This window comes from Parasteatoda tepidariorum, chromosome 10 (genome assembly GCF_043381705.1).
Source record: "Parasteatoda tepidariorum isolate YZ-2023 chromosome 10, CAS_Ptep_4.0, whole genome shotgun sequence".
NCBI lineage: Eukaryota > Metazoa > Arthropoda > Arachnida > Araneae > Theridiidae > Parasteatoda > Parasteatoda tepidariorum.
Window position 1 is genome coordinate 25,478,789 of NC_092213.1, and position 22,238 is coordinate 25,501,026.

The 22,238-nt window shown below is 29.7% G+C and overlaps 1 protein-coding gene across 4 annotated transcripts in view; it reads left to right on the forward strand.

Moving 5' to 3' along the window:
- Positions 1–4,128, forward strand: part of LOC107452174 (Signal transducer and transcription activator Stat92E) — a 42,304-nt gene extending 38,176 nt beyond the window's left edge. For all 4 annotated transcript variants that reach the window (XM_043045035.2, XM_043045036.2, XM_043045037.2 and 1 more), the window contains one exon: positions 884–4,128. In XM_043045035.2, the coding sequence (XP_042900969.1) occupies positions 884–1,013 (130 nt within the window). In that variant the 3' untranslated portion in view covers positions 1,014–4,128. The remainder of the gene's footprint in view (positions 1–883) is intronic.
- The last annotated feature ends 18,110 nt before the right edge of the window (positions 4,129–22,238 follow it).

The following is a 22,238-nucleotide window of genomic DNA, read 5'->3' on the forward strand; positions in this document are numbered from 1 at the left end:
GATAAAACACTGAAATAACAAATATATTAAATCAGAAAAATGCTAATACTATCAGACACATAAGAAGCTTCAATTGTTAGTAATTGTAATCGCTCATTATTGCCTATTATTTATGACTAGTCAAATGTTACATTTCATTGTTTATGAAAATTCAGTTTAAACTAAAAGGAATGAAATTTTTATGAAATTTTATACTTCTGACAATAATATTGGGATGATTTTCCAGATGTTTCTAAATAACTTTTCATTAAATTTGTACAGACAGAGTTTAACATAAGTTTTTTTTAAAACTTTAAATCAACAATTTATAAAATTTTCTTCATTAAATCAGGGATAGCAGCAAACAATTTTTTTTTGAATTTTTATGCTTTTCTAATACGAACCAGATTTTCAACTTCTACACATAATAATAGTACAAACATTGTGTTGGTAAAATATTGACTTTTTTGAAAGCTGTATTCATTATCTTCCAAAAATATCTCAACAGGTTTGACATTCGCAATCTTATTGGGAGAAAGAAAATGCTGTTCTTATTGCGTTTGCTTGGGAAAACTAATTTACGACCAGTAAATTACTGTTATTTTTAAAAGCAATTTTTTTAATTTTACAGACATGAGCAGTACGATTTTGAAAAACTTTGATAATGATCTTTCAAAATGCACATAAAGTTTTGACAGGTAAAAAATCGCTGAGAAGAAACTTTGCAGAGCAGTGTTTCCATAATTTTGTAAATTAATTCGCCTAGTTTTCTATTCAATCTCTCTTTAAATATAAATTTTGTGTACAAGTCTCAGCCAGGATGCACTTTCTTGAAACAAAGCACAAGTCACGGAGGTTTTTTTGATGTGAAACTAATAATCTCTGTGGTTTGTGTCTTTGACAGAACTGGAGCTGCGATCACCGAAGTGGACTATGACCTTATGAACATGGAGTTCTCATCTGAAATGGATGATCCTGTAGATTTCTCTTGCATCAACGTCAATGATTTGATACAGTATCCAAAGTCAACCTGAAAATGCCAAAAAAAAAAAAAAAAAAAAAAAAAATCATAACTGATAGTCACCACTGTTATTTTTCCATAGCTTACTCAGCGTCCGGTAAATAGAAGTGCATTCTGGTTGTTCTTTGGCACTGACATCTTTATGGACATCTCTTTTGAACTAGTGCATGCAGTAATATATTTTTAATACATAAGGATGGGTTTATAAAGTGCCAATCATTATTTGTTTACTCTAATTTTAAATCTATAGATTGGTAGACTATATACTATAGACTAATCTATAAACTTGGTAGATTGATTTGAAAAAATGCTTTAATTTCGGGCTGCTTATTATTACTAAAATTATATTTTGCATTTCTTAAGTCATTTTGTTTGTTAATTAGGTAGTACTGCACGCGTTAGTCTAGTATTGGCATCAGATTTTAACAAAATTTTGAAGGGTGTTAGGAACCTTTCCTGGATCAATTAAATTAGCTAATTAATCTTTTCCTGAATCATTTAAATTATTTAATTTTTTCCCTCTGAATCAATTAAAGGGAACTTTAATTTCACTGCTAATGCTGAGTCTATTGGAAACTTGTCGAATTCCGAAACAGTCGGCTCAAAAAAATGTGGATCCGTTTAAAGTAAGATTTTTCAATTAAAAAAGATCTCGCAATGTTCGTATTTAATTTATCAAAAATCAAACCCATTTACAAAATTGTAATTTTTTCCCTTAGTATGCAAAAATCCATAGTTTAAACGTTGAGTTACATTTTTTTGCTGGGAATTTGCTATAGTAAGAATTCAAGATAGGTGTTTTTTTTTCTTCTTAAAATAATTTTTTTTTTGTAGTTTTGCATACACATGCAAATATATCAATGTTGAAAAAAAGTTTTAAAAATCATTATACAGTATTATATGTCATGATTTATTTCATTATACTCAATCTTTTTGTACATAAATGCAAATATTATTCGTACATGCATAGAGGAAAATGGTTGGGTATAGTTTTTGAAATATTTTTTAAAAGTTACAATCCATTATAATAAAAAAGTGTCAATGGATCTTGTAGAATTGACATCCCCTGTCTTAGCGTGTTAATAAATTAGATTCAAAATTTTTTATGAACCCATTCATATGTCATAGTGTGATTTCATTTATCCTACCTACTATATCAAAGTATAGATTCATTTGTTAATTTTGCATGGTTGCTTCTGACTCAATTTACAAATATACAGTAAATAATCCGAACCTGTCCAGTTCAAGTCATTATTTTTGTACTCATTTTAGATCATTAGTGGCGAACTAGCAATCATTTTAGTGATATACATAACATTAATTTTGAGGAAATTTTGTTGGATTCAGAGAAGGTAGTTTACTGTAGATTAGTTATCTTTTTTTTGAATTGTTCATTTAAAGCAGTCCTCATTTCTAAATTATGATTTCTCTCTCATTATAGAAAACTCTGCATTTATTTTTTGTAATATAAACATGTTAAAATTAACTTTCACAGAGAAAAGGGAGGTAATATTTTGAGCAATTTTATGATTAATTTTCAGAATTATTTTCCATTTTAAACTGTTGTTGATGAATAAAAAAAAAATTTTTTTTTGGTTAAAAATTATTCAATAATTATGCTAACTTTGACACATATTAAAATTTTTCTATTGCACTTTCCAGAAATTTTGACAAATTATTTCATTTGATACGTTTAAAAAAGTATTTTATACCTACTGTTTGTAAATTATGCCCTTTTTAACATGTTACTTTACTGAACATATGAATGCAGAGTTTTTTCTTACTTTTTAAAAAAGAATTATATTAAGGTTTTTCTATCAGAGTTAGAATAATTAAAAATTTTTTTTTTCATTCAACGTATAGTGTAAATTGCTTTTTATTGGTTAATAAATTATTCAAGTTACCTCCCAAGTTTGTTTTAAAATTAGTTAATTTTGTTCCTAGGTTTAAAACTGTAGTATCTTGATCGGAAAAATCGTATTTCTCCTCTGTTTTAGATATACATTAAAGAAGTTTTAATTTTATAACAAAATGTTTTGACTAAAATAACTAACATTTTAGTAAAATTCAAAATGATTGGTTTTCTGAGTTCTTACATTTATATTATCATAAAATTTCATTTCATGCGTTAACTGTTTTAGTGTAAGCATTATTTCATTTCCATTACAATGCTGTACATATCTTTAATTGCATTTCCTCATTTTGAAAACTTTTAGCTGGTCTGTGCACATTTATTGTATAATTGGAAGTTTGCCTTTTGACCTTTCTAGTCCTCAATTTATTAATTTTGTTTCATTTTGCAATCAATTGAACGTTTGTCAATGCATATTTGTTTGTGATATCTCATTAAAATTAGCTGTTTTTTTTAGGTTTAGTAAAGCAGTCATGATTTCCCCCCGCTTTTTTTGTAAATCTTTGTTAGAAGGAATTACATTTAGTTTATACAAAGTTGTATTAATGCAATTTTGTTGTTAAATGCTGTGCTAATTATTCAAAAATAAAAAAAAACATTATTTTATATAATAAATGAAAATATGAATTTTTTGAAAGGAATTTTAAATGAGAGTAAGCCTATATTTTCCACACTGGTTGACAGTTATTTTTTTGACATACTTTATGACCTTCTAATTATATAACCCCCCCCCCCNTTTGCCTCCCCCCCCCAAAAAAAAAAATCAATATATTTGAAAGGTATTTGACATGTTGAAGGTAATAATGCCATAAGGAATATTTGCTACACCATGACGTTAATTTCCACAAATTTTTCTTTTCAAAGTCTTATTATCATCCCTATGCATTTTTAAAAACTAAATTTTTTCACTTCATATGATTTACGAATTGCATAATTGAAATATAGTTTTTTTTCCCCCTAGCTTTTTTACAATGCCTTGTCTAGTGCACATCCACCTAATTTTCAAACTAGTAATTGGGCCGTCTGCTATTTTCCAGATTTTCTAATTATGGCATTTAAGCAACCATCATTTTAAAATGAATCCCCTTTAGAATGCTGGAAGTAAATATTTAAGCATCATCTATTCACATTTTCGTTTAATTAACCTGCTCTTACAGTGGACTCTTATTAAATTCAAATTCGAAAGGGAAGATAAGAAAATTCAAATTATCCAAAATATACATTTTTTAAAAAAATAAATAAATACTATCAATATGAAACTGTGTTTAGCTTATATACTCAAAAAGAACCTGTAATTTACTTGATTTAAGGATGATGTGTATAAGTTGGATAACATTTTCATAAATAAGTAATTCATAAATCTCTGTTGTACGTACACTTAAATTGCACATACATTATTTAAATTTTCTTAAAAAATAATGTAATTGTTTGCTTAAGTTTACGTTATTTATAATTACTTTGTTGTTATCCATATCACAAAATAACTCAACCTTTATTTTAATTTAATGTTCAACAAACCTCAGATTTTGAATAATTTTTATTGCTTTAGAAGAGTTATATATTGGATCATTCATGTTCACATCTAAAATTTCATTATACTTTTCACTTCATTTTTTAGTGTTTCAGAAAAATTATGTATTGGATCAGTCATGTTCGCATCTATTATACTTTTCACTTCATTTTTTAATGCTTCCGAAAAATTATATATTGGATCATTCATGTTCACATCTAGAATTGCATTATACTTTTCACTTCATTTTTTAATGCTTCAGAAAAATTATATATTGGATCAGCCACATCTAGAATTTCATCATACTTTTCACTTCATTTTTTAGTGCTTCAGAAGAATTGCATATTGGATCATTCATTCATCATCCATTATGTGTTGGATCATTCATGTTCACATATAGAATTTCTTTACACTTTTTTTTATCAGAAAGATGATCTGTTTTTACTTTTTTGATGATGTCGCATTCATTAGGTTTTTTAGATACAGCAACCTCACTATTAATTTGGACATGGAATTTTATTTTAATTCCCGACCAGATTTCGTATTAACAAAATTTTGAATTAAAGATCAAATTTTAGAGGAATGATTGTAAATTTGAATTAAAGAGAGTCCATTGTATATGTGATGCAGCAGTGTGGTATCAAAAGGTGAGAGCAACTTTTTTCATGAGAATTTTTTGGGGAAGGGAGTGTCATATGAAGCTCAATGCATCCTGAACTAAATGGGTAATTAAAAGAAGGGCTGTTGTGCATTTGTTTTATGCATAAGGTATTGAATATAAGTACATGTTATCGGTATCCAGTTTTTGTTTTATAACAATAAAGACTCCCGCACAAATTTCATGGAAATTTGCTGAAGCATTAATATATCAAATTTTTCAATAGTCAAATTGTCTAGAAATAACTAATTTTATTAGATTTTGACTTATAAAATTTCTAAATTTTAAATCGGTTTTAAGTCTACCTAATCTAGTATTATAAAACGTTTTCAGCATCCAACTTTTCAATTTCCAGTTATGAAACATTTATTCTTAGTTATGAAAAAAATGTAAATTAAATACAGTGAGTTTTTAGTTTGTCAGGAGGGTGAATTAAAATATGCATCTATAATGCTTAAAGATGAGTAGCTTTTGTAAAATACTTTATACTAAGTGAGGCGAGTTAAGGCTTGAAATAAAACTACATTTATTTCTTTAAGCCACATAAAATATGCTCAAAGTTAGGCGTCCTTTTTGAGGACTAACTACAAATTCAAAAATCAAAATGCTGAGGTGCATGTAGGCGTTACAATTTATGCTCAAATCTTTTTAATAATTATGGTGTACTTTTTCTTAACATTTGTTTGTTTCTTAAAATTTGTCCTAGGTTAACCGGTACTGAAAAATTAGGGTTCTAGTTTACTTTACTACGAGTTAAATGTTTCTGAGAAAAAGTAACTTTTCAATTTTTTTGGTTATAAAATGTAAGTTCTCTCTCTTTCTTTTTATCTAAAAGCTACTTTTTTTTAAAAAAGAAAAGAAATTGGGTTGCAATTTCTTGTTTTTAATGATTGCTGGGTGAGGAGTTAAAAAGTAGTATTATGTTTTTTTTTGTTCCTGCTACATTAGTTAGAGCCCTGAGGTCTGTCAGGTCTTCCAGAATCTCTAGTTGCAAACTAAAAACTCAGTTTAGACTTGTATAAAGCCTCTATATTTATAATAGCATAGGACAGGGATCTTCAAATGATTTCCCTTGGGCCCAAAATCTACCCACATATCTAAAATGCTGAGTATAAGCAGATTACCTTTTAAATTTACAACACAAGTATATCTTTAGAAGAAAAAGAGGATTAAAATAGAGTATTTTAATTGCAAATAATGTTAGGGAATTTATCCCAATACGCTAAATATGTGACTTGGCATTGCTTCAAATATCTTATTTAGTTTGCTGCATAGTTTTGAAACAGAAGTTAGGAAGTGGTTAAAAGAAATGCAGTATGTAAGTTTAATAAGTGAACGAGATAGAGTCCCATAGTTGTTTCGGTTTGAATGTTTGCCTCATAAGTAAGGCGATCTCTGAAGCAAGAAAAGAGGTTCAACTGGTTCAATTGCTTATCAAGCAAGCTCTGCTTTGTGTTTGTTTGAGAGAGGGATAACTTCTTCACACTCTTCGAAACACGTTTTTGTTTATATTCAGAGCAAAAGTAATGACCTTTTATAAGAAAATATTTAAGTTTTGGCTTTGAGCTTGGTTTGCACATAGTTATATGTTGGTTTGTGCACATAGTGCACTATGTTGGTTTGCTCTTGGTTTTGTGACATAGTTAGCTATGTCACAAAATGAAAATTTGTCTAGATGTCCATTGTTCTAGAAACCTTGAAAAATCAGCATTTCTCTATTATATCTGTTGTTAAGGGTTAAATGATCCTTCTCCCCTTAATCACTTTTGTTGGCTAGGTGGGCAAAGAATTTGGAGATCCCCTGTTTAAGAACACATCAAACCACTAGTTATCTGTTCTTGCAATTTTAACGATGATGTTAATAGACTATGAAACCTCTTCAATTCATAATTTTTTATCAGTATAAACAGGTATAGCATGTGATTTTAGCTGATATTGCAAGTATTAATTGTAATATTTCACTCACATATGTAGCATTGAGAATTTGGCACAGTAGCTTATTTAGCTTTCCAAAGATATTTGTCTAAATGCAGCCATAGCTATTTTGTCCAGAACTAAAGGCTGCTGTGTCCATCCTTTGAAATGTGATACAATTGATAACTTGTTTTAAATATATATCTATTTGGGTTCATTTAATAGTACTTAGTTAGAACTCCAGGTAAAAAAGCTATTTTTTAAAATGATGAAAAAATTCACATTGTTTAAACTTGGGTAAAGAGTTTTATGCCTGTTGACTTCTGACTACGAGATTTGCTTGTGAATTAAGTCTCGGAAAATATTTTGTACATATTTTTTTTTACTGTTTGTTCAGTTAAAAAAAAAAATCAAAGGTTGTTGTTTCAGCTGATGTTTGTGTGTTATGTAAACTTGTGGATGACACATGGAATTGTGATAATGTTGTTTTCACTTTATGTAATCAAAATCATCTTATATATTTTCTGTTTTTGTGAAAAGGTATAGTGATAAAAATATTCTGTGTAATAAAAATTGTAGCAGTTTTCTTCGAAATTAAATATTGTTGGTTTTTGAACTGGATGTGTATATAAAAATTGGTAATGTGCAATATTATACAGCTCTTAAAATTTTGTAATTGATTTGATAAAAAGTTTTGAAATGAGAGATTAAACTGATGATGTTTTTGATTACTCAATTATTGTATTTGGACGTTAACAACAAAATTGAATTGCTGTATATTAGTCTATAGCTGTAATATTGTAAAATCAAAATTGCTTTTTGATGAAGCTGTTATGTGTCGAAGCTTTTGTGTGTTGCAGAAAGCTGTAAAGTGTTAATTGCTTGCTATTGAAATGCAAGTTTTAAGGAATAATTTTAATTTATCAAACTTTAAAATCCAATTATTGTGTACCAAAATTTGTTTTGCTTTTAATGCTCTGAAGTTAATTTTATTGTGGATTTTATCTTTTAAGTATATGTCTTTGTTTCTTTTCAATAAAAATAATTTCATTAAGTGTATTTTTTATTGACTCCTATTTATAGATATCCAATTAGTGTTCAGTGCGTTAAAATAACGAACATTTCATTATAAAATCGAATCTTTTCATTATAAAATCAAATGATCGGAATTATAAAATCAGATACTAAAATGTACTTTCGCTGTATAAACATACATTTTTTTGACGGATTTGGATTTTTAACTCAAAATCTGGAAAATATTGCTCCATTTAGGTCAGGCAGTGTAAGTTTTTGCTTCTAAATGTTAATTTAACCATCTTAAAGAATACACAAGTGGGCGACCTTTGTGCTAAAATACAAACTAAGGTAAACAACGTTTAAGAGCACAAAATTATTTATAAATGCAGACAGCTGTTTCGGATGCTCAAAGGGCAACCTTCATCAGTGCAACAGAAAGAGCAACGAAATGCAACAACTTTCTGTTGCACTGATGAAGGTTGCCCTATGAGCAGCCGAAACAGCTGTCTGCATTTATAAATAATTTTGTGCTCTTAAACGTTGTTTACCTTAGTTTGCATCTTAATGAAGTCGTATTTTCATTTCTCAAGAACTATTCAACCGATTCTTTTAAAGTTTGATTTTATCTTTTTTAAATTAGATTTAATAAATTGGTTTAAATATATTTAAATTTTTATAATTCTAGAACTTGACATTTATTAAATCAAATCTTGAAAAATAATAATCAGTAGTATCATATATCAGTAAGAGACAGAAAATTGGTCTCTTAAATAGAGATTTTCTTCAATCAGATATAACTGTTCCTAATTAGATAAAATGTAATTAAAATAGTTTTCATTTTACTATTTTATCTTGTCTGCTCCATGTTACTTGTATACTAATTTTTCTTGATACAAATAGATTTTAACGTATTAATATGCCTTTTCTTAAATTTAATTTGTCTCTTCAACCATTTGATGTCTTGTAGTCCCAGACTTTTCCAATTAAACACTGCTATATTATTTACACATGATTCAGCTTTTGTAAATATAACAGTTTTGGAACATTTATTTGTTTATAATTTTTTCTGCCCTATTGCACATTATTCTCTTGGCTTTTACTTTTAACAAATTTTTAAATCTGTCAAATTAAGCCTTTCAATCAACGCTTTCCTTCTAATTGCATAAATTTTTTCTTTGAATTTTCCTCTTTGAAACCATAATAGATAGAATGTAAAAATAACAAGTACCAAATTACACTTATCCGCGAAATTTCTCAGCCCTTGCTTGAACTAAAATCATAGAAATATTTATACTATCCGCATTAGAAACTTCTTTTGAATTATCAACGCATCATTATTGCTAGATGGTACAGTCTTTCGTTCCCAGTTCTCGCCCTAATACTGCCAAATCAGTACCTAGATTGTAGGGGATCTCCTGTCTTCCCCATCACCTTACCCCTTTCGCCAAATGTTTTGAATGCGAAATTTCTTTAACTGCATTTTGATAATGGCAAAAGGTTTTTTCCTATCGCGTTGTTCCTTTTCCCTGTTCAGCAGCATTTATAAAAAGAGAGGGATAAACGCAGGGCTGATTGTGCTCCGGAAAAAATCCGGATTTCCGGATTTTTCGCTAACAGTGATCCGGAAGTTTCCGGAGATCGAAGGTCCAAACGTTTCAAAAAATCATTGATCACAGAAGTTTCCGGTCCATTCTGTTGAGGTTTTTTAGACAGATGGCAGCACTTGGATTCTTTAGCTCTTTGGTTTGTCTATTTTTATCTAGGTGTCAGCACATTATTTTTTGAGCTGATTTGGAATATATAAGGAATTTCTTTTTCATTTTTACTNTTTTTGTGAATTTTAATTTAATTGTTACATATGCTTCATAGCGTAATAACATTTGTGTAATAACAATTCATAGTGTAACAATTGTGATCGGTGAAGTGCCCAAAATATTGTGTCGTGTGCCATAAATGGCACGCGTGCCATTGGTTCGCCATCCCTGTTGTAGGGGATCCCTGTCTTCCCCATCACCTTACCCCCTTCGCCAAATTTTTTGAATGCGAAATTTCTTTAACTGCATTTTGATAATGGCAAAAGGTTTTTTCCTATCGCGTTGTTCCTTTTCCCTGTTCAACAGCACTTATGAAAAGAGAGGGATAAACGTACTAAAAAAGATTATTATGATTTAAATTTGCCTTTATCTTATTTTTTTAAAAAACTTTTTGGTGTCCTTTATTAGAAAACAAACAAACATATAGCTTCTTATTTAAAGGGACCAGCAGAATTGTCCCTTAAATAGAAGTTATCGTAAGTTTGGCGGATCTAATAATTCCATACAAGATCAGTTCTATACAATTCTATATACTATATACAATTCAGTTCTATATATTCTATATAATTTCAGTATTTTCTATACGAAGGATAATACTGTATTTACATTGAATTATTGATGGATCAACGAGTTTTATGATTATGTGCAAAAATATATTTGGTTATTGTAAGCAGTTCCAGAACGAAATTATGTGGTGAATACGCAATAATTAAATAAAAAAAAAACTTATTGGGAATAATATTTTTCAGATTTCGCCTACTCCTTCATAATTTTGAGAGTCAAGAATCTAATCCGTCGAAAAAAAAAATTTATTAAGAGAAAATATGTCGGTATATAATTTCGTAACTTAAAATATCGTTTGCACAAATTTATTTTGCATTTTTAAGTTCAGGCTATCGAACCATAAAAATTGGCACGTGAAAACACGATTATAAGATCAAAAGTTATGACAGGAGTAATTTTCCCGATTTTTGAAATTGCTAGACAAGAGGAAGATGAAAGAATTCTTAGCTTACCATGCGTGTGATTGCTGCTCCAATCTATCAGTTGAAATTGTCATAGTTGCTAAAAGTTTAATTTCTTGTAACCCATTCTAATCTGACTATGATTCTACCTCTCTGTGCTCCAATCTGTTCGAAAATAAACATATTTTAGACACTTTACTCAACCTGCTATAAAAACAAGCTCAGTTTACAGATTTCCTCCTTTTTCTTTCAAATTGCAAAAAGACAGTCTCCAAATATCAAACAAGTGGGTAAATTATTTACAGGTGTAAAAAAGGTTTGGAAACTGTCAAATATCTCCAGGAATACACATCGGATCGAAAAAGTGAAAATGGATGCATTCAATGCTTTTTTAAAAGCTATCAAATTTGTTCTCTCTTTACACCTCCTTGGGTCGGTTGGGGTACAACTTTGAAATCTTAAATATGAACCCCAATTTTTTAGTGGAGATTCGGATTCTCCAGAAATAAGTAACCCTATCTAACCATAGGTCTATAAATTTTGCTTAAACCTATTTAATTTTTCTCGGTTGCAGCGCCATCTTTGAAACAAAATGCATGAACCTAAAAGAGGATTACTTTTAGCCCCCTGGAGAATCCGAATCTTCTTGAAATTAGGAGTTCAGATTTAAAAATTCAGATTCGCCAAATTCCACCACGCCTCAGGGGGCAGGGTGGAATTTTTATAGATGAAACGGAATAGTTTTTAGTTTAATAATAACATTTCGTTTTAAATTAAAGCATTAAAAATACTTTCACACGATGTGATTAGCATTTCAATGCAGTTGATGAGTTTTCAGTGTGACTAAAGTTTTTTGGTTAATTTTATTGACTAGAAATTTTGAATTTCGGAACATAACTTTTTTTGTAATACATTTTTAAATTTCGTACAGGGAAAAAAAAGTACGCAGCCACACATGAAATAATTAGCACTTCTGTCAAATTATCTGTTGCCATGTATAAAATAGAGTGATTATTCTATTTTAGAAATAACTTAACGGATAATATCACGATTTTCCTATTAATTAATTTATGTGATTTGATTACTTCGGTAAATTTATTACTGTGTATAAATATTTTTATTGAGTTAATAGCAAAGAACACATTGCTGATTATAATTCATATTTCGATTGTCTGAATCATGTGATATCTTATAATTGACTTGAGGAGATTTATTTTTCGACCATGTCAACCTTCATCTATATAAAGGTACCTCATGATAGAATCAAGTTAACATGTGTTATATACCAGTGAATTGGTATTTAATATTTGTAGTGGTAGTTACGCCACATTACTCCCCTTCCAGAATTTTAAATGTGATAGAATTCGATGAATGAATACTACTAGTTGATTCATGCTGTTTATTTATTTATATTCATTTTTGCTCATTTTATTTTTTTCTTAGCATTTCGCTCATTAAATTTTTTCTTCATAGTATTTCGCTCATTATTTTTTTTCCTTCCTGTTTTTTTATAGCTTTTCGCTATATTTTTTTTGTTTATAGCATTTTGCTCATTTTTTTAAAAGTTATTTTATAGCATTCTCATTTTTTTTGTTTATAGCATTTTGCTCTGTAATTTTTTTTTTCAGTATTGTTTATAACCTTGAGACTTTCTTGACTTCACCGGATTTTTTTTTCATTGAGCAGTATATTTTTAAGAAAATTAACTGATTCATGTGGATCATTCATCAATATTGGCATGTTCTTATCACGTCCACAGGTCACCAGTGTGGAGATTTAAATTTAGACTATGTCAACCTTCATCTATCAAAAGGTACCTTGTGTTAGAATCAAGTTAACATGTCTTATATACTAAAAAATTGGTATTTAATATTCATACTGGTAGTTACGCCACAGACTCACTACGCTGAAAAAACTGTGTTACACTTATTCGAATTTGGGGTTGGAAAACTCAAAATAATGAAATAATTCACAAAATTTTTTTGAGTTTACATTGAATCGAGGATTCAGGCCCACAGTTAAATCTTACCACCAATAATTAATAAAGTTTGCACCAAGTTCATGAATTAAATTCGACACTATTGGAAACTATCAGACAAAAACGGTAGATTGTTTACAGTTAAGAAGGTGAAGGTTGTTTTCGCTTTGCACGATGATGGACATTTCAAAGAAACAATAGTAAACTGATGTAAAATTGCTTGTATGTTTTTAGTTGTTAAAAACGATTGTGCATAATTGCTAATTTTATTACCTACATTTAACTTCGATCCGCTTCTGTTTCGTTAAGCCTAATTCGAATTCATATTAATATTCTCTCTGTGCTGTGTGTATGTTTGATAACAAGCTAATTTTTTTAAAGAAATTTTTACTTTAAATTATATCGTCAAAATAACATTCAGACTCTAATGTGTATCTTATTTTACGGTCATTAAAAATTTTAGTGGTACTGAGTAACAAAAATTGTGGTGGCTACATTACGCCGAGTAGTGTAAAAGAACATTCTTGGTGCTTTACTACACCAACAACTATTCTTTGTTCATGCTTCAGTGAAACACGTAGATCTAAATGTTATCTATGTTTCTTTACACTACATTGGTGCAAAATTGTTCCCACGATTTTTGGTGTTGAGATGCTTGAAAATTTTTTACAATGTATTGAGGATGCGACTCCATTTAAATTAATGCCTTAAAACATTTTTGGAGTGAACAATTTCTTGTTGAGAGATTTTATTTATTATAAAAATTTACACAAATCAATACTTTAACTTTATAGGTTACACTTATAACTTTATTGGTTTTAACTCTATGTTTATATTCTTTTTCATTGTGAGAACGAGTAACTGACATTTGCAGGAGGTTTAACTACTCTTAGGAGAGTGAATTTATGTCATCTTAGTTTAAAGATGGCCGTTAAAATTTTGTAACATTCTGAAACACTTATAATTCTAGAATTATTTAAAGGAGACACTTTAATCACTTGCCAGTTTACAATGGACTTTACGATTACTTTAATCATGGAAGTGTGGGTAAATGTTTCTAAAGTAATTACAACAGAGTATTAAATATCGTTAAATTACGATGTGGAAGAACGACTCGATGAGAATATTTACTCCTTAAATAGGCAATTAGTTATTGAAATTTTGTTGGATCAACGTGATTTCATCGTTCAGAATAATAAAGGAGTCATTTTAGAAAGAGAGCCAAGCAATTACGGATTTTGTCGTGATGTATTACTTTATTAATAAAAGAAGAAAAGTTTTCTAGATTTCATACATGGTGTTTCGTAACGGCTGCTCTTATTAAATATTAGAATTTTTGTCAAAAATAAAGTCAAAAAATTATTAACCGTGAGAAAAAAAGAGCTGTCTTGAATGATTTTTGATTAGATTTTCTTGTCAATAGTTCGAGGTTCTAACCTAAAATACGCTAATTAATTAGTGCAAATGATAATTTAAATAACAAAATCAGAACTTATTTTAGCTGCATAAACATATATTTTTTTGACGGATTCAGATTTTTGACCCCCAAAATATGAGGTTTAGTCACAATCTGGGAAATATGGTCACAATAGTTTGGTAAAGAGAATGCTTCTAAGTTTGGTTTCCCTTAATGTTAATTTTACTTTTTGCGTATTTCGTTATATTTCAAGAACTTTTTAAGCAAATTGAAAAATTTTGCACCCAATTATAAACATCATTTATCCAAGGAAAATCCCATGCAAAAAATAACTTTTAGTAAATTTTTATTACTTTTTGTTATTTTATTTAATTATATGTCGTTTTCTTATTTTATTTAACATATCGTCTGTACATCAGAAAATTACATTTATAATTATTTCTTAATTTTTATTTAATGCAATAACCACCAGAAATATTTTTGAATTATATGCAACTAGTTGAACTTTTTTTTTTAAACATAATGGTTTAAAAAACACATATTTTTTTAAAAATCGCATAATGATTTAAAAAAAAAAGCCAAAAATATGAGTGGATTCGATCAAATAGTTCTCGAGAAATTAAAATGTAAAAGCACCACTTTTTTAAAGCTATTAGTCAGATTCCTATCAAATTTTGGTTTAAGAAGATCGAAAACATCAGATATCTTACAGTACATAAATCTTCCAAGAGTTATTAAGTTTAATAATAATAATAATAAGGAAATAGTTTTTACATGAAGTATCTTTGAATAAATGATTATAATTGTGTGCAAATTTTTGATCTGGGCAAATAGTTCTAGAAGATGCGACGAAAGGCACAGAAAAAAAATATTGAGAAATAAAATTTTTCACTGCTCTTCTGTCTAAATTATAAAGATATTTTCAAGATTGATATTTCGAGCAACAAATTTTCCAACCTATTAAAAAAAATGGTTTGTTTTTTCAATGAAATTGCGTTTTGTAACTTATATTTGCTTTAATTATTAATTAGTGTAAGGTTTGACCCTTGAAACAGTAAGAGTGCATACTTATTGCGCTGAGGAAGACCTTGTCTACCAGGCCATAGAAGAAGTAGAAGAAAAAAATTATGTTACAATTAAAAAAGAACATTCACTATAATTTCGACGACATGTATTATTTGAAGTAATACTTCCATATATCACATACGCAATCTTAATTTTTTCTGTCTATACTTTAGCATTTAATCGCATCAGGCAGTTTTCGAATTATTTGAAATAGAATTTACAACAAAATTCAAAAAATTGTTCAAAAAATTTTTTTTTTCATCATAAAATAAGGTAAACAAAATATTAAAATTTGATAATGAACTGAACACTTATTTTTGGCACGGATTTTGGGGGCTTCCATAACATAAAAGTAGCTCCCCGAAAAAAGTCAAACATAAAAACGAAAGAATTTCTGAGGTTTATATAAATAAGGCAAACATTTATACATCTTAAATATTTTTTTTTCCATAATATTTTAGTCCGAAGTTTCTCTCAGGAACTATTGACTAAACATCTTCCCTGAGACAAAGAGTACAAGATAAAACTTCACGTTCTGGAAGTTAAAGTAAATTGTTTAAAGTGATTTTAATCTTTTTCTTTCTTGTAGAGATGGACGTACTAGACTAATAGAACTATAATCAGCTACGAGTTTTTTCCCCTCTGTCGTTGCTTCTTCATCACTGGACTCAGATGAATCAGAACCATCAAATCGTTGAGTGCTTGCATCTTTAGTTAATAAAATAGGTCCCATAAAATGAATGAGTACAGCAGCTAATGGTGCAGTCAGTAGCAGAGACAAAACGCAGACGTTCAATACTATAATGCCATATTGAACTAACTCCTCAGAATAATGATGATGTCGAGCATAATCTAAAGCTTGAGATCCTATAGCAGCTTGCACCGAAGCCTTAGGCAGGTAGGAACAGCAAATAAACAATTTTTCTTTGTAGTTCAGATTGCATCCAAACGTGATAAAGTACGTCATGATTGTGCGGAAAAGGAGAGACAAAATCAGCGCTAATATCGCCCATCCAGCATTGGAATGTAAAATCTCAACGGTAATTTCGGCGCCGATTAAGGAGAACAATATTGGTTCAACAACCTCCCATATCAAAACTGTGTAATAATATACACCTTCAAATTGCTTGGGATCCTTCCGCCACTTAATGCAAGCAATGAATGTGAGAATGATACAGGCAAGAGGTCCAGAACCTGCAAATTTAACTCTTTGACTCAAAAACATTAGACCTATAGATGCCAAAACTACCATCAGAACATTGTAATAAACCAGAATCCAGTGTTTAGTGTTTACAGACGGAAAGTACCAAAACAAAATTCCAAAAATTATTGCTAATGCAAATCCTATTATTGGCTCTAAAGGTGCTTTGATTATAGTCCACAGTAAGTCTTTAGTTGAGAAGGCTACGCTAAAACATATAGTGAAGCCCGCTATCGCCACAATGTCATCTAAAGACGTCGCTCCAATTACCAAAGCTGGAATACCTTTTTTAACTCCGTATCCTTGTCTTTGATATTCCAGTAAAGGCGGCAATACAACTTCTGGAGAAATAGCAGAGATAATAAATCCTAACATGAAAGAAAAGATAAAAGGAAGTCCTAAGATGAAATGTCCAAAAATACCCATGCTCAATACTTCAGTGAGTTCGGGACAAATAGTCAGTCTGAGTACTACTAGTTTTAACTTTTTCAATGCTTCGCCATCGAGACCTATACCACATCTTAATAAAATGATGGATAGAGCTATTTCGCGTAAAATAGTAATGACTCTCTTAGGAATATGATGATAAAAAGGAATTTCTTCGATGTTTCTGAATAGAAAACCAACAATTAGCATGCCCACTAGGGGTGGCAGTTTAATCAGGCCAATAAGTTTTCCTCCCAAGAAAGCAGTAATTACGATAACGAAAAGAGCAAAAACTGCACTGCCTGGCAAAGCATCATCGCCAAGCATGCCATAAGATATGGCATATAGAAATAGGACACAAAACATTTGTGTGATATAACGATTAATTTGCCGTCCATTTGGCAGGATATATGCCATAATTACCCGCCACCATTTTTTTTCTTGTGCTTCTTTGATTGAAGTAGTTCTAAGATGAGCCATACGAGCACTACTCTGAACCACAGAAACTTCCATTTTTTGCTTGTTAAAGTAGCTGAAGTCAAGGAATATTTGAAAAGCAGGTAATAAGTTTCAAAGTAGAGGTATTTTTGAAACCTTTTTTTTTTAGAAGTTCGAATAATAATTTTTTACATTATTTTACATCTTTTAAATCATTTTAAGCAATGTTTGTTTTTGGAGGGACTTTGAACTACAGTTTCATTTTTTTGTCAACCAAGAAATTTTATACGCTTTTAATTTCGCTGTTGAAATATTAGTTTTTCCCGTTTCAAGTTTAAAAAAAGCTGATAGAATTCTTCAAATCACGTGACTACCATAGCAACGCCGAAGTACTTACTGATCAACTATATCGATAAGTTTGCATTATCGCTCATGTCTTATTTATTTTTCGTCCTAATGGTGATTCAATATCCTCTTGCATCAGCATGACAGCCTAGTACAGACCAGAGTTGTTCTAACCAGTCGTCTTCATTTAGCTCGATCAGACCACAGACACTAGGTTTCTCCATTTATTGATTTCCATGGTTTTGAGATCCTTTTCCACAGAATCAATTCCTCTGGTGTTTGGTCTTTCCTTTTTTCGATTGCCTGTAAATTTTCCAAAAGTCAGCTTCTTAACTGGGTCACCATCATTCCTTCAGTAGATGTGACTCATTCATCTTATTCTATAAGATACAGTAACTGAATTTATGTTGGGTTGCTTTAATTTTCTGTATTATTCATAAGTGTGCTGAATCCGCCAAACACTGTTTTCTTTAACAGCTTCGAAGGTGGCTCAGAGTGTTTTTCTTTCAAGTATTTGTAGTTTATTTTCCTCACTTTTATTTAAAGGCCAGCATTCGATACCGGAAGCCAGTATTCGCATTCAATATCAAGATTATTAAAATAAACACAAACTTTATTACCTGATTTTAATATCAATAATTATGTTTTTAAGATTCTTTGTACATAATTTTTTAACTTTGTTATATAATTTAGATGAAAATATCATAAGTTTGATATAAAATCTATATTTTAAAAGAAAAGAGGTCGCGCACCACCAGCGACTAAACGTACTAAACGTACTTAAATTATTTGTGCATAAATTATATGTTTCAAATTTAAGACTTAGATCAGTTAAGTCTCAACGGGTCTTAATATTAGATTTAATTTGAATAACGAAATATCCTTCATCTGGATGAAAATTTTTTTAAAAATAAAACTTGTTAGCAAGTAGAAATCCATTTTAACTACCAATTGCATGTGTTTTATAAATGCAAAGATTGATATTAACTTTTAAATGAAAATATTCATATGCTTGGTTATGCACACATTATAGTTTTTCAACAGCGCCGTAAAGTTAAAGTATTTTTTAATGATTCATTTACTTTTGGGCATTGAAAAATATTATTACTTTTTTTAAATCTGGGAAATTCTTTTAGCTTGAAGAAATTTGCTGCAGCAAACGCTCATTTTAATTTAAGGAAAAAAATCCTCGGAAATAAAAGCCATTGGAGAAAGAAAAAAAAAAGAATTTTATTTACTAAACACGGAGATAATCGATAATAGCAAATATGAGCACACTTTGGATTTAACAAAACTGCTTATTTGTTTTGATATCGTTGAGCTAATAAACATGTTTTTCCTGTTTGAAATGTTAACCTACACTGTACTGTACAACATATCCTTTTTTAACAACGAATTCAGCAAGATATACATTTTTGTCAAATCTGAAAAGCCGCTCAAGTGCGAACATACCAGGGTTCTAAAATCAAAGTCTCTGTCAATTGTGAAATATGAGTTTATACTTACGTATTGTATAGATTTCTGTCTATAAAATTTTAAATATTAAGATACTGAAAGAAATTCTACTCATCAAAATTACGACGAAATGAATTTTTCTAAACGAATCAGTATTTTTTATTCGATTACAGTAATTTTCGGTAGATACGCAGCATAATCAATTAGAATTGGGTTCAAATAATATTAACCTGAAACTAACTACAGTAAATTAGTTTTCTGTGGGACAAAACTGTAACAGTTTTGTCCCACAGAATCATAAAACTGTTAATCATAAAACTGTTTAAGATTTGCATTTGGTGAAGACTTTGCTGAATATTTTTCATATTGGGCTAATTTACTGGATAATAGATTGAAATCCTTTGCACGGGGCCTGAAAGTGTATACTCTCACTTATTCAGATAGCAAAATCAAATGTGTAAATAGGTACAAATACAAATTTGTACTTTTCGTACATAAGATCCTTATAACTTATAAACTTTCAGTTCGATCGTCTTGGTGTTAGTCTCATTCAATTTAGCGTAAAGAAATACATCGGAATCTGCTTAGAAAAAATTCAATTCTCCCTGTCAAGTCACTGAATTTCCCTCAAAGGAAGCGTACAGAGGAGTGTAGAAAAGTTTTCATGCATCATTTATTACAGCAGGACCAAGCATTTTGTCAAAAAACATGTTGGGTATCAATTTTTCGAAGAAAAAGTCTAATTTTATTGGGCTATAGTCCTGTTACGCGTTCAAGAAATCATATGCAACGGCATTTTATTGTTCTTCTCAAACACTTGGGAAATATGGGTCTCGATATGATTTTTATCGTTGGATTTTTAGCCATTCATAGAAACTCAGACTAGCTCATTGAAAGCAAAATAATGCCCATAAATTCGGTTATAACAAAGATATTATCATTTATAGATGAATAGTTTAATAAGTATTATGCAACGGCATTTTACTGTTCATCTCAAACGAAAACATGGGTTTCGATATGATTTTTATGGTTGGATTTCTAGTCATTCATAGATGAATAGTTCAATAAATAATATGCAACCGCATTTTATTGTTCATCTCAAACGGAAACATGGGTCTCTATATGATTTTTATGGTTGGGTTTCTAGTCATTCATAGATGAATAGTTCAATAAATCATATGCAACGGCATTTTACTGTTCATCTCAAACGAAAACATGGGTTTCGATATGATTTTTATGGTTGGATTTCTAGTCATTCATAGATGAATAGTTCAATAAATAATATGCAACCGCATTTTATTGTTCATCTCAAANNATTTGATTGATTTTTTGATTGATATGATTTTTTTCCACCGGAAAGAAAAAAAAATATTTAACTCGATCCTCAAAATAAATACGAAATGAATTTTTCTAAACGAATCAGTATTTTTTATTCGATTACAATAATTTTCGATAGATACGTAGCATAATTAAATAGAATTGGGTCCAAATAATATTAGTCTAAAACTAACTGCAGTAAATTAGTTTTCTATGGGACAAAAATTAATCATAAAAGTGTTTAAGATTTGCATTTGATGAAGACTTTGATGAATTCTTTTGATGTTTGTCTAATTTACTGGATAATAGATTGAAATCCTTTGCACGGGTCCTGAAAGTGTATACTCTCACTTATTCAGATAGCAGAATCAAATGTGTAAATAGGTACGAGTACAAATTTGTACTTTTCGTACACAAAATCCTTATAACTTATCAACTTTTAGTTCGATCGTCTTGGTGATAGTCTCATTCAATTTGGCGTAAAAAAATACATCGGAATCTGCTTAGAAAAAATTCAATTCTCACTGTCAAGTCACGTAATTTCCCTCAAGGGAAGCGCACAGTGGAGTGTAGAAAGGTTTTCATGCATCATTTATTATAGCAGGACAAAGCATTTTGTCAAAAAACATGTTGGGTGTTAATTTTTCGAAGAAAAAGTTTAATTTAATTTTACTATAGTCTTGATACGCTTTCAAGAAATCATATGCAACGGCATTTTATTGTTCATCTCAAACATTTGTGAAATATGGTTCTTAATATGATTTTTATGGTTGGGTTTCTAGTCATTCATAGATGAATAGTTCAATAAATAATATGCAACGGCATTTTATTGTTAATCTCAAACATTTGTGAAATATGGTTCTTGATATGATTTTTATGGTTGGGTTTCTAGGCATTCATAGATGAATAGTTCAATAAATAATATGCAACGGCATTTTACTGTTCATCTCAAATGGAAACATGGATTTCGATATGATTTTTATGGTTGGGTTACTAGTCATTCATAGATGAGTAGTTCAATAAATCATCTGCAACGGCAGTTCATCTGAAACGGAAACATGGGTTTCGATATGATTTTTATGGTTGTGTTTCTAGTCATTCATAGATGAATAGTTCAATAAATAATATGCAACAACATTTTACTGTTTATCTCAATTGGAAACATGGGTTTCGATATGATTTTTATGGTTGGGTTTCCAGTCATTCATAGATGAATAGTTCCAAAAATAATATGCAACGGCATTTTACTGTTCATCTCAAATGGAAACATGGGTTTCGATATGATTTTTATGGTTGGGTTTCTAGCATTCATAGATGAATAGTTCAATAAATATTATGCAACGGCATTTTACTGTTCATCTCAATTGGAAACATGGGTTTCGATATGATTTTTATGGTTGGGTTTCTAGTCATTCATAGATGAGTAGTTCAATAAATCATATTCAACGGCATTTTATTGTTCATCTCAAGCATTTGTGAAATATGGTTCTTGATATGATTTTTATGGTTGGGTTTCTAGTCATTCATAGATGAATAGTTCAATAAATAATATGCATCGGCATTTTACTGTTCATCTCAAATGGATACATGGGTTTCGATATGATTTTTATGGTTGGGTTTCTAGTCATTCATAGATGAATAGTTCAATAAATAATATGCAACGACATTTTACTGTTCATCTCAAATGGAAACATGGGTTTCGATATGATTTTTATGGTTGGGTTTCTAGGCATTAATGGATGAATAGTTCAATAAATAATATGCAACGCATTTTACTGTTCATCTCAAATGGAAGCACGGGTTTCG